Raw genomic sequence first — 13,803 nt, 5'->3', positions numbered from 1 at the left:
ACCTAAACTAAGGAGTTGAATGTTAATCAACACTATTTATATCACTTTTAATTAGTGAATTATCCAACTCAAAAAGTTGCTTCCCAGTTAAACTGGCACCGATATTGTCATTTGATTTCCAAATACCCTTATCTATCATTTCATTTTTAAAAGAATCTTTCCATTTATTGAATTCACTCTCAGTAACCCTTTCATCAATATTACATAAAGTCTTATCTGAAAGACCTTTATATACAACTTCATCCTCATCTTGCGTGCTTTTTATTAAAGATTGATTTGTATTTGAAGATTGGTCTTGATTATAGTGGGGACCTACAGATTTCAATTGTACTAGTTCATCGATATGACCTTGGATATTTTCTATAATATTAAAGATACAAATTTCTCCTATATGACTTTGAGCACAATTACTTGCTAATTTATACAACTGTTCTAATTCTTGATGATCACTAATTCCTTGTATATCTTCAAAGTAAATGATTGGAGATAATTGCGGATATTCCTTTGGTAAGGAAATTTTAATAGTAATTATAATTAAACGATATGTCCCCTCTCTAGATAAGCGGATACTTACAATATTCCTATTTTCATCATATAACAATTCATCTTCTGTATATATTGATCTTAGAGCCTCTATTTCAAGAGCTCTATCATCAAATTCCATTTTGATTAATTTATAAATTCTCGTCTAATTTACCAAAAAATATTCGGACCCTCATTCCAAACCTAGACGCGCTCCCATGTTAGGATGAATAATATGTTAATACTTAGTATTTGAATTATATATGCTACTAATTGCTTAAATTTTTCCCCAATAAGAGATATAATCTATAGTTGTGATCTCTATATACTATACTAGAGACAAAAAACTTGTTAATGGCTTTTAAATATAATATCCGTTACCAGTCTAAATTTTCTTATTTAATGTACATGGTAGCAATAATCTACCAGATCTCGACGTCTTAATGGACTTATTAAATTCATCGACTAACTCTTCACATCCCTGAAGATGTTCCTCTGGTTCCCAAGTTGGTTGTACGGGATGACCAGGAATTTTCCACTTGACTAGATATTCCCTTTGCTTAGAAATTGGTTTCTCCCTGACACTCAAAATCTGTTCAACTTCATATTCAAGAAGGCTAGGTCTCTTTTTTGATTGGTTGTCATTATCCTTCTTATTAACTTTACTTTTTGATTTAGAATAATATAGCTTAGCTGAGTTATCTACAACCTCCTGCGTAAAATTAGGATTACTTAAAATTTGTTCATTTTCTTTATCAAATTGTAAACTCAACTCTTCAAGTGATCTCTTCGGACGCCCTCTCTTCTTCCCAGGTGTATATGTTGAGTTTTCATGTAACTCAGGACTTTCTAGTTGTGAAGATGACTCCGTAGGGATATCATCACTTTGTGGTGTGAAGGTATCAGTCTCTTTTATATATCCTACTTTATTAATTAACCTGACTGATTTCCTTATACCTTTTGATCCTTGGATGACTTCATCTTTAATATAGGATCTCTTATCAGGATATATATCTTGTAGATTCCGTTTTATATCATAACTTTCCTTATTTTCAGAGTTATCTTTAGATCCTATATTTACTTGCACGCTATGGTTTATTTCTGTTTGAGACTCCCCAATTTTAGCATTATATTCAATAGATTTCCTCCATTTAGGATTAGATCTCAAAATCCCAAATATAATAACATTAGGAGACGTTAAAATACGATAGACTGGTTTTTCACGTAATGAGAGCTTTATTAATGATCTCTGAATAATTAAATTCCTTTGCTTAGGTGTACCTTTATAATATTCAGATAAAATACTTACAAGTGATATTGGATTTGCAGGTAAATAAGTACCTAATTTAGAAGCCCACTGCATACTACTAATAATAGAAGATACCTTGTTCATGTTCAGATATTTTAAGTTGTTTGATTGATTACTAATAAATCCAATTCTAGTATTATAGCCATCTTTGCCAATATAATTATATAAAGCTTTAAGAGTATTATCACTATATAAAAAAATAGTAACACCTTCTAGTAACCAAATACACGTTATAAATCTTCCACTTGAAGCTGGTAATAAATACAAATTATTAATTTCACTATCTAGTGTTATCTCATTTGGATCTCTAGATAAATCAAAAGTATTGTCATCTTTATCATAGTCAGAATTATTAATATCCTGACTAAATTGCCATACATGCTTACTTTGCACATATTCCTTCATTTGATAATAGTGAAATACGGGAGTCCAAACTATAGGATGGGCAATATATGGCCTTGTAAATAATGTATTCCTAAACTTATCATTCCACTCATGAACTAAACCATCTTTCGTTAATGCAATATATTCTCCTAATATTGCAGAAAAATCAACAACATGTTTGTTACTTAATGATCCTTTAACATGGCTAAGAAATATTGTCTTATCTATATTCCTAGTAAGATCTATATCATCATTTATATTAATTATAGAGATAGTACCATATATTTTATTCTGAATAGTAGTACCCTTTAAAACCTTTCTCCAAGATAATAATATCCCATTTTGCAATAAAATAATTCCATTTATAGCATCTAAACCACAATATATTTTGCGGCATGGGTATGGTATGTTCATGATAACTGAATTAACATCACTTCCATATATAATAATAAATGACTCATTCCTCGAATTGATACACGATACCGCCATGCCATATCTGTAAGGAAAATGATGCATACTATCTTTTAGTATTAAATTGCTTTTATCATTAGTAATATACTCGGTGTCATTAATTTCCCCTTTATTCTTTACTAATTCCGAAATTGATATATCTATAGCCTTTTTGATATAACTTGATTCTAAAACATTTAATTTATCTAAATCAATAGGATATAACAAAATTTTATTTGTATAACCACTATACTCTGTTATCCAAATATTACCGGCACCTGTTAAACCAGATAATATAAAGCTTCTTAGATCATTAATTGAGATCTCATCACTAATACTCAATGAATCTAATGTAGAAGATATCTTTATACCACGAATTTCTTTCTCATCTAATTCCTTTATATGTAGCCAATTATAAAGTAGTATATCACCACATAAATCTTCATTATCAGATGAGGTATTATTAAAGCTCCTTTTCACCTTATTTCCACTAAGTACAAATTCATTATTAAAACTCTGTGTGACATAAATATGACCATTATTCAGTAGTACAGCAATATGATGTCGAGATAAAGCTATATCTCGAACAGGAATATTCCGCGGTAATCTCTTCCACAAATCAGTATAACACAATCTTACACTTGAATGACAATCAAATGGTGAAACTGCCACACTCAATTTATTTATACAATAACCAATATTCCTATTAATTCCAGCAAAACTTTCACTTATATTCCTAATTCCTAATCCAAAACCCAAGTATTCCTCCTCAATATCATAATAAGATAGTGTTGAGTCTGGAATTTTGGGATCCTCTTTTAGTACTAAGCTTACATCGCATATTGACGGTATATTTACATCTTTTTTACACTCACTATCAAAATTCCCCCCATCTATATTACTTAATGATGAACTTTCACTAATACTAGTTACCATTATTAGTGACTATTACCCATATAATTAAGATGTATTTGAATTATATAATTAATTAAGAGTTGGGTAGAAATATTTAAATGTACTAATAGCCTTGGGTTAAGAACCTGGGATCCACCAAATTAATTAAAGATTAATTGTTGTTTTTCTTCCTCACTCCCTCTATAATGAATTCTATGATTGTAGCTTATAAATTTTTATCACTCAAAAAATGGCATGTCAATAGGCGGAACGACAACCCCTCATTCCCCACTTACAAAATTCTAACGACTTTCCCTAATAATTCTTTATAAGTTTAAATAGTTACATAACTAACAGCTACTATTTGATAAATTACTCCTGAATATTCCCCATATTATTAATTTGAATTATTTTTATAATATTTTCCAGTATAATTGTATCGAGTATCACAATGTCCATTATTTGTAACTGAAGGATCCTCAAAATAGATTATCCTTGGAGACTCCCTAATATATATATATTGTTTTTGATTATCCCAATTTATCTCATTTCGAGATCTTCTATTTTCATGCCAATATGGAACTGACCTTTCTATGTACCTAGCATCTGTACCACTAATAAATTGATTGCCAATATTACGAGTAGGATGTCCTTGTAAATTATAAGATTGTTCAATATATCTATAAGGTATATTCTGGAAATCAAGATTACTATCTCTGTGTGTGTTATGTGAGTTGTAATTGGAATATATATACTCTTGTTGATTATTACATAAATTGCCATTATCACTTATACAATTATTTAATAAGATCAATTGACTCATACTATTACTAGAATGCTCATTATTATATGACTTATATATTTGATGAAAATAGTATATACCTGATAATTGAGTTGTTTCAGGAAGCAAATAGTCTTCATTGTAATCAGCTCTATTATTTCCCTGATATATTTCAAATCTCTTCGACTCTTCTGAATTAGTACTTGCTAAATCTAGAGGACTTTTAGCACAAGAAATGTGACCAAAATTTCCACAAATTGGACAAATACAATATGCAACATTGATTAGATTGGTATAAGAAGGTTGAGTTGAATCATTAATAAAGAACATAAAGTCACGATCTTTTTTTGCAGGAAAATAATAATTTTCAAAAAAATATCCATTTGAGGTTCTACAAAATCTAGATAAATGTCCTTTTAGTAAACACTTAAAACAACGATTAGCCGGACATGAAACTGCTCGTCTTTCACATTTGGAAGAGCCACAATATTGACATTTTAAGCAAGTCATCCCCTTTCTAATACCATTTTTTGCTAAATATATTGCTATTAATCCATATCTAGCTGATTCTGTAGTATCAAAAAAAACAGAATCATAAGTTCCTTCTTTTAAACCTTTTTTTAGGAGTTGTTTTGATATTCGTATAAGATTAATAAGATTGCTATAACCAACTTTGTCATTTAGCTTATCTATAGCAACCTCTATATCTGTTGAATCATCCGCATTACTTATATTATCCTCTTTATTGGATTCCTTATATGAAGGAATTACGTTGGACTTAATATCATTAAAAAAACGGGATTCTCTTATCCTTGTACCTGGTGGCGGATTTTCATATCGTAAAAATGATGGCCATAAATTCCCCATATTCTCATATAATTTCCACATATTCTGCCTAGTCATTACTGCCAAATCTTCATCACACATATCCTGCAACTTATTCAAGTATTCCCGATTTTGCAAAACCAAATCAGGACTATGATTTAATGTAACCTTACCATTCCCTAAAGCATATCCATTGTAGTCAATCTCCTCATTATCTTGAATTTCACCTGTTGAAGATAATTCTACATCTTTATCACTAGTAAGTACTTCATCTTCTATACTATTTGTATCTTCTTCCACTCCATATGAATCCAAAACAAAAATCTCAGCATGACTACGAGAATCTGCCTTATAATCCATCAAAGTGACAATATATAATTAAATTATTATACTAATATTATAGTAATCATAAACCAAAAATTTAAAAAAAGTGATCTTCTTAACCTTTTTGTAAATTAGATAGTACTAAATCATATTAGGCGCCCACAGTTACCTTTAGAATTCGTGCTAATTCGCTATCTGTCTATCAATAATTGCATTGTTTTGCATTCAACAAACTTTTCCATTTCAAGCTCATATTTGTATGTGAAAAGGAAGAGCCAAATTTATAGGATTGTGACCTTTTAATTATAAATTACTATCATAAGTACTTTAAATTAATTAATCAATATGCAATTGGTCTGGCATAAAGTTATCTGTAGTATCCTTATCTTCATATCTGCATTCTTTGGATACCTCTGCCCAGTGTTAATCAATTCAAGTAAATATAAAACTAGTAAATTGGGTTTTGATCCAATAGATATTTTATGTGCATTTGGAGGAGGTGCATTTATTGCATTATCTATTGTACACTTAATTCCCGATGCATATACTTCAAGTGAAAATAAGATTCTTGTCTTTTCATTTTATGGATCTAAAGTTAATAGTGTCTGGTATATCATACTTTCTGGCTTTTCCCTATCTCTTGTATGTGAAAGTATAGTCCACACTTTATTCCCTCATAAAACTGAAATTATTTGTAATAAAGATGAATCAAAAATGACTAGCACTAATGTATCTGAAAATTCATATATAGAAGATTACCATTCATTTAAAGTTAATATTAATAAAACACAAAATACAGTATACTCTCAAAATCAAATTATAGATGATAATTCATCTGTAGTATGTAATAAGCAAAATTCCAGCTTATTTTCATTTGTTACTGGACTTGTATTAGTCAGTGCACTAGTTATACATTCTATATTTGAGGGGATGGTCGTTGGTATCTCAAGGTCTGTTCCAAAAATTTGGCTTACAACTGGAGTAATTGTTGCACATAAGTGGATTGAAATATTGATTGTTTATGTTACTCTATCTACCCGAGGTATGAAACCACTTTATTTTGTTGCAATCCTTGCACTTGGCTCTCCTATTGGAGTTATTATTGGAGCACTTATTTCACTTTCAAATACTTTGGCTGAAGCAGTTTGTTCAGCTTTAGCAGCTGGAACAATACTGTATGTATCTTGTGTGGAAGTTATTCCAGATGTTTTCCATTCAAAGACAGGTTCAACATTTATTAAATTAGTTGCCTTCATATGTGGCACCATTATTGTATCAGCTCTAACTTTACTAGATAATATTGCTGAAAGCTCTGCTTAGCTCCCAATACATATATTCTAGATTTCACACTAAATATCTATAATCATTAATTTATCTAAAATTACTTTCCCTTATTTTATTATTTTAAACTGTCATAAAGTGACCACTGGATACTTTTACTGACACCATGTAAATGTGTATTCGTGTATACAATAGTATATACCGGCCCTGCATGTAAATTGCATGTAGAAATATTGCATCTGTTAAGGATTAGTATTATCATGTAACAACTAAGTGCAAGGAAAATTATTAATATATTATATTAGCTATCAATTAGCCTAACCCTATTACCAATGTGGAATGGCGGCTGTACACTTTAAATAGATTAAAACTTAACTACAAGTCATTTATAATAATATTAAAAAATTCTAGTGATCAATATATAATTTTATAATTAATTGATGATAGACGAAACTTTAGGGCTTTCAAGGGCACGTGTAAGTATCTTTAACACTTAATAATATCTTGAATAATATTTATTATATTATAATTCAGCAACAAGAATTAAAGCAACTATTTTCAATTATGGATAGAGAAAAAACAGGAAGAATTAATGATACAAAACTTATCCATATGCTCAAGTCTATTGGTGTTAAACTTAGTAAAAGAGATTTATTAGCTATATCAGCAGGTTAGCCACAAATTTACTTTTAATCATATATTATTTAAATTAATTATATCTTATTCTAATTTAGAGGTTAGGGAAAGGGGAGAATATACACTGGATGATATCTTAAAAATAGGAGAAGTTGTCTATAATGATGAAATAATAGCTAAAGATCTTGTCGATGCTCTACTTTTCATTTCAGGTGGAAAAGATATTATTAGTGCCTCCGAATTACGACGATATCTTCTTTTAACAGGTTCAATTGTCAAGTTAACAGAAGAAGAAGTAGACTGTATACTCAGTGATATTGGAGAATCCATAATAAATATATATGACTTCATTGCATATTGTATAACTGAATAGTAAATGTTCTAGTATATAAGTAAAATAATTATATAGAAGTCAACTTTTCAAGTAATATTTTAAAGTAAATTTGCTTTAAAATAACATGAATACTTGAATCAGAGGATATCCGCAAATTTTGACCTCAAATTTGAGTATTAGGATCAGGTCTGTAGGATTCATCACTTTCAAGTTACAACTTAGATTTGAATTAAGACTTCATTTAAATCATCTTAATTTTAAAGATAATAGTTCTAATTACTAATATCAAGATGTTATTAATAATTATAAAGATGGGGATGTATATTCATGGAATTAGTAGAATAATACTAAATATTGGAAAAATGCTCCAACACTCGACCTAATGTATCTAATATTTTGAGACAGGATGGAGATAAGACACTTATAAGGCGCCCATAATAGTTTTTTGTATAATTTAGTAATAGTTTATAAAAAAGAAAAGACCTATTTTGAGAAGATATGTAACTTAATGTCCTTGTTAAAGGCTAGTTCCCATTACATATTTCAATAGATGTCATTATAATAAAGGATATGTAATCTTTAGTAAGGGGAAGATAGATATTCTCTATCTCCTCTTTTTTTTTATTATAAATTCTACCCTTAATACAGACAGTTAATTACTAATTTTAGAATAGAAGATATTGAGATATTATGTGTAACTCTATTATTAAAGACAGAGATACGGATTTTCACTATTATCATCCCCCTTCCCCACAATCCAAAGTATGCAGATATGCATGTAATATTTAGTATAGAAAGTTTAGTCTAAAATGTCTAAGCTATCTGAATTTATTGAAAATATTTATTTAGATTCTTTGAATAAGCTAGATAATCTTGAATATCCCAAGATAACAACTGAAGCTACCTTCTTTGATGTAGCCCTTGAGATGTTATATAGGAATGTAAGCTTGATTGGCTTAGTTTAATAAGATATATTACATTATTTACAAATATGGACCTTTTAGAAACGTGAAGAAAATATTAAAAATAAGAAAGATGCTATAATAAAGCAACTAAAGACTTTTAAAGAGTATCAAATTAAATGTAAGATTCTGAATAAGGAAAGAAGGAGCCTAAAAATAAATATAATGAAAAGAATAATACAAGGTAATCTTAAATTTAAATTAAATACATCAATTTATTCTAAGATATAATAATTTATTTCCTTCAGAAAATAATGAAATGCTAATTAAATTACAAAGGGTAAGGAAGAAAATAACCTAGAATCACGAATTATTTAATTAGTATATTTATCTTAGAAAATGAACTTGGATTGTAAAATATAGATCTTTAAATTCGAGTTTATTAAAAATATCTTAAAATTATAGATTTAATAACAAAAAATATTCTCCCCCCTTTTTTTTTATGAAAGAGCGTACTCATACTTAAAATATTAAAGAATTTTTCTCAAAGTGATGTTTTAGTGTATATATTATAATAATGCCTAAATTCATAAATCCTATTACAATGTATCGTATAGTTTCTATGGGAACATTTTGTAGAACAATGTGGCCTTTATTTGGACCTTTAATGTTATATCAATACATCAGACAGGTAAGAATTATATTATATATATATTAAAGATTCATAATACTTATAGATCATTTTAGATTGATGAAGAGTTAACAGTAGTTGAAAAAATGTTTTATGCTTCTAATCAAGATTCTCCTGAAAAATATTTTAATCCTAACAAAATATCATTATTAGGGCACTGGAGAATATCACAAGATTTGGAATCTCTTCACAAATTTATAAATAATTATAGTAATAAAGGCTCATTAGATACTGAAGCTTAAGTATATTCCCAATGTGTCATTATGAGAGCATATTATTAAATACTGTTAAGTTCTTTACTTCGGATTCTCTTTCTTAGCCATCATTTGCTCAATACTTTGCATCATTAAATTGGAATTTTTTTCAATAATTTTTGCTATATTTACTCTATTAATAATCTCTTCATCTGACAAGTACATTGGAGATATAACTTCGCTAGTACTTTGTACATATAACTCAATCCAATAATATTGCTCTTTTAAATTTTGAAACCCATTATCAATAAAATTGTTAAGTGGGATATTTTTATAGTTATAAAGTTTGTTCATTAGTTTGCATATTCCAATATCTATTTTTCTATTTAGGCTTTCAATAAGATTTAAATATTCAATATGGTCTATATAAGACCTAGGAGATGCTATATTGAATTGATTATTCATTATATTATATACTATTTGAGATATTAAGTAGTATTATTTCTTATTATGTTATTAATTTTAAATCTAGAGTCACAATACTTATTTGAAATTTTGAAGAAATTACTAAATCTATTTATTAGAGATTATATGCACAATTTGAGCGGTTAAAATTCGGTACCCGTGCTTTATTGCAGATAAATAAGCGGTAATTTCCTGTTAAACTCAATATTGATCATATTTAAATTGACTATTTTAAGTAGAGTAAGTTGTATAGTATATATGATATATATTAGAACGAAGATTTATTGTCAAGACATTTTATTAAAAAGTATAGAGAAATTGTGAATATATCTTATTAATATATTCAGGTAGTTAATTGTAGACATGTAAATTCAATAGCCTCCAAATAAATATTAAAACACTAAACAAAACTAATTAAACAAAACATACATTCTTATAAATAATTACAAGTAATATTCTTCCTATAATCTTGATATTATTAATCAGTACACAGAACTAAAAGTAACTATATTTAGAAATATATATAGTCCATATATTTTGATATATAAATTGAAATATTGGTTATAATTTTTGTATATATGAATATATTATATTAATAAATATAAATATCCCTTCTTATATTTATATAATATTAAAGTAAGTAATTTAATTATTATAGGAGTTTTATGGGTTGAAAGTGACTACTTAATCATCTAGAAATAATCAATATAATATTTAGACATATATTTCAATATAAAATATCAGTCATTTTCTGAATAAATAAAGCATTTTTATATAAAATAAATGAATATATACAATGTGTATACATTTTTATAAATCTTAATTAGATATAATAATTTTTTCTAAAGAATTTAAATATTTTTATTATATATACAATTAAAATGACCTCATTTAATAATAAAATACTAATTGACTAATTATATATCTTTCCTCTAAAATTATTAAACTTTAATTCAATAATTTTGAATGCTTTTACTAGTTACAATATAATAATATCTAGGAATATTTCGATAGGTGACTAAGATTTTCAATTGTTAACTTTATTATAAATTAGCTACCTACGAAATTCTTTGTATATCATTTTTTTTTAATTCTTGTATAATATAAACAATATAATTCTAAATATATATTAGTAAATATTTTATTTGGAATCTTTAAAAGAATTTTTACTTAAAATACTAAACTTATATGTAACTGTCACAAAAAAAGATCTATATTATTGTTAGTATTTCTAAACAATATTTCTAAAAATATTTCTTAAGAAATATTATACATACACCTATTAATACTATTCAATTTACAGTAAATAAAGTTTGAGATTCCAGTTTAATTAGAATACCTTTAGATATTTTTGTCACTTTAATACAAATTTTTATTTATTGCATAATTAATACATTTTTATTTTTATAATACAAAGTAATTGTATTATAAAAAAAACAAGACAGAATACTAAAATATTCTAAGTAGGTGCAAAGAGCTACTAAATTTGAGAGTTTTCAAGAGCTCATTACAAGAAATAAATAAGGTCCTACAACAGAATATTATAAATCACATAAACAATATTTTAAGAGATTTCTACAAAATATATTAAGCTGTAACTTACTAAGATATTTTAACAATTACGAAGTGATCTTCACTTTTTTACATATAGATAATTTTATGTTATTAAACAAAAATTTTAGCCAGATATCATTAACGTCCTAGAATGGAAATACTTTCTATAGATCATGAAACTTGTTAAAATTGAAGTCAATTGAGATATTTATTCAATACCAGAATAGAGCGGAAATGAATTCCAAATGATTATAAGTACAGGTTTCATAATAACAAAATATAGTTGTACTTGAAATCCAATATTAAGTAAATTATATATTATATGAATAATTCCTGGTTATAATTTATAGAAGCTTAGCCATATTAAAGAAATCTTTAAATGGTTAATTCTAAATAGTAGAAATAAATCTTGCATCTAAGAACTGATTACAGAAATAACTTAATAATATCTTCAAATCAAAAGAAAATATTTAAAGGATTCTTTGCTAGTTCAACTTTATTAAAGTCTTACAACATAAACTTTGGAAGTAAACTCGAAGAATAGTTATAGTTATTAGAAATTTAATTTGATAGTTCCACTGCACAGCCAACTATTTATTGAATCCCATATTTATATTTTTTTAGTTTACTTTTGTGAAGTTCATATATTAAATTGGTTATATATTATAAGAATTGTGATACTACTTTCATATTGATGATTTGGGGATTAATGTCGCAAATTTAGCCTTTGGAGTTATAGAAGCCTTTTTGGTTAGTGGAGTGGATGTTGGTATAAGAACTTTCTTTGTAACTAGATCAGATTTTGAAATTAAAGGTTCTAATTTTGGTTTTGGAGCAATATCTTTACTTTTAATTGCAAATTTGGAGACTTCATCAATTTCAAGAGATCCAGACAGTTCTTTGATTCCTAATAACTCAGTATTAGCCTTTAATGGTACTTGCTCTGAAGTAGATGTCAGTACTGATTTTGATAAAGAAGTCACTTTAGGTGTTGGAGTTTTTAAAGGTATTCCAGCTGTTTTTATAAGTGTTGCTGGCATTTTCAAAGGTGGAGTCTTGTTTATGGATAGAGTTGTATTAGAAATATCAGAATTTGAAGTATCCTTAGCTTTTGGGATCTTATTCAATTGCTCTGTATCTATATTAGTCTCTGATATGATAGGAGGGGCTTTTGTAGATACTGGAGAAGTAGTAGAAACTTTTGATACTATTGTTTTTGTCATTGGTATAATTTTCTGTACATCATCAATTATTCTCTCAATCTCTTCAGCCGGTTCTTTAATTCCATCTATTATATTTTCGGGTTTCTCATGGATTTGATTGGAGCTATCTACTTTTAATATTGCTGCTCTTGATTCTAATGATGGAGCTTTTGGTGGGATTGGCACTGTACTCGGAATTTTTGTACTATCCTTATGTATCTCTGATATTACCTTAGATTTTAATAGGGCTGTGTTTGGAGCTAATGGAATAATTTTAGGCTGTATTTGTGCTACATTTGTGGTTTCCTCAATATCTTCATGTGCTTCTGCAACTACTTTAGATTTTGGAGGTATTTTGGACAGTATTGGTGCGGTTTTTGGTGATGTTGCTACTGCTTTTAAAAGCTCTGGAGTATTCTCATGTGCATCTAAGACTACCTTAGATTTCAATGGAGTTGTTTTTGGTATTAATGGAATAGTTTTAGATAATATGTGTGCTACTTTTGCATTATCCTCAATATTTCCTTGTGTCTCTAGAATTGGCTTAGATTGTTGTGGAATTATTTTCGGACCTAAAGTAGTAGTCTTAGATGGTAATATTGGAGTTAATGGTGTATTTTCTGGTAGTATTGGTGCTATATTCGGGTCGTCTGTAGTGTTCTCTACCTCTGGTGTTACCTTAGATTTTAATAGGGCTGTTTTTGGTGATAATGGCGTAGTTTTTGGTGGTATTGGTACTGTCTTGGGAATCTCCGGATTATCCTCATGTACCTTTGCGTCTACTTCAGACTTTAATGAAGCTACTTTTGTGGATAGTGGTGCAATTTTTGATGGTATTGGTACTGTCTTTGGAATTTCCTGTTCATCCCTATGTACTTCTATGTTTGCTTCAGATTTTAATGGGGTTGTTTTAGGGGGTAATAATGTAGTTTTTGGTAGTATTGGTAGCGTCTTTGGAAATTCCTGATTATTCTCATGTACTTCTATGTTTACTTCAGACTTTAATGAGGTTGCTTTTGGGAGTAATGGTGTAGTTTTTGGAGGTATTGGTACTG

At 27.9% G+C, this 13,803-nt stretch overlaps 7 protein-coding genes across 7 annotated transcripts; 3 read left to right on the top strand and 4 right to left on the bottom strand.

Annotated features, from left to right (window-relative positions):
* Positions 1 to 22: 22 nt before the first annotated feature.
* Positions 23 to 664, bottom strand: cand_035450 (RWD domain-containing protein; the record flags this gene model as incomplete). Its single annotated transcript, XM_067213771.1, has 1 exon — positions 23 to 664. The coding sequence occupies one exon, from the start codon at positions 662 to 664 to the stop codon at positions 23 to 25; it is 642 nt and encodes a 213-aa protein (XP_067069964.1).
* A 243-nt stretch (positions 665 to 907) lies between these two features.
* cand_035440 (chromo domain-containing protein) lies at positions 908 to 3,601 on the bottom strand (the record flags this gene model as incomplete). The annotated part of the gene is made up of 1 exon (XM_067213770.1): positions 908 to 3,601. One exon carries the CDS (start codon positions 3,599 to 3,601, stop codon positions 908 to 910), a length of 2,694 nt encoding a protein of 897 aa, XP_067069963.1.
* A 355-nt stretch (positions 3,602 to 3,956) lies between these two features.
* Positions 3,957 to 5,525, bottom strand: cand_035430 (uncharacterized protein; the record flags this gene model as incomplete). Its single annotated transcript, XM_067213769.1, has 1 exon — positions 3,957 to 5,525. The coding sequence occupies one exon, from the start codon at positions 5,523 to 5,525 to the stop codon at positions 3,957 to 3,959; it is 1,569 nt and encodes a 522-aa protein (XP_067069962.1).
* A 309-nt stretch (positions 5,526 to 5,834) lies between these two features.
* Positions 5,835 to 6,809, top strand: cand_035420 (zinc transporter; the record flags this gene model as incomplete). The annotated part of the gene is made up of 1 exon (XM_067213768.1): positions 5,835 to 6,809. One exon carries the CDS (start codon positions 5,835 to 5,837, stop codon positions 6,807 to 6,809), a length of 975 nt encoding a protein of 324 aa, XP_067069961.1.
* A 401-nt stretch (positions 6,810 to 7,210) lies between these two features.
* On the top strand, positions 7,211 to 7,779 carry cand_035410 (uncharacterized protein; the record flags this gene model as incomplete). The annotated part of the gene is made up of 3 exons (XM_067213767.1): positions 7,211 to 7,246; positions 7,305 to 7,440; positions 7,505 to 7,779. The coding sequence occupies 3 exons, from the start codon at positions 7,211 to 7,213 to the stop codon at positions 7,777 to 7,779; spliced, it is 447 nt and encodes a 148-aa protein (XP_067069960.1).
* A 1,440-nt stretch (positions 7,780 to 9,219) lies between these two features.
* cand_035400 (uncharacterized protein) lies at positions 9,220 to 9,575 on the top strand (the record flags this gene model as incomplete). The annotated part of the gene is made up of 2 exons (XM_067213766.1): positions 9,220 to 9,333; positions 9,390 to 9,575. The coding sequence occupies 2 exons, from the start codon at positions 9,220 to 9,222 to the stop codon at positions 9,573 to 9,575; spliced, it is 300 nt and encodes a 99-aa protein (XP_067069959.1).
* Positions 9,576 to 9,629: 54 nt separating this feature from the next.
* Positions 9,630 to 9,992, bottom strand: cand_035390 (uncharacterized protein; the record flags this gene model as incomplete). Its single annotated transcript, XM_067213765.1, has 1 exon — positions 9,630 to 9,992. One exon carries the CDS (start codon positions 9,990 to 9,992, stop codon positions 9,630 to 9,632), a length of 363 nt encoding a protein of 120 aa, XP_067069958.1.
* Between the last annotated feature and the right edge of the window lie 3,811 nt (positions 9,993 to 13,803).

This window comes from Cryptosporidium andersoni, assembly GCF_001865355.1.
Source record: "Cryptosporidium andersoni isolate 30847 chromosome Unknown contig_30, whole genome shotgun sequence".
NCBI lineage: Eukaryota > Apicomplexa > Conoidasida > Eucoccidiorida > Cryptosporidiidae > Cryptosporidium > Cryptosporidium andersoni.
Note: the sequence above shows the minus strand (reverse complement) of the source record. Positions and strands in the feature narration are given on the sequence as shown.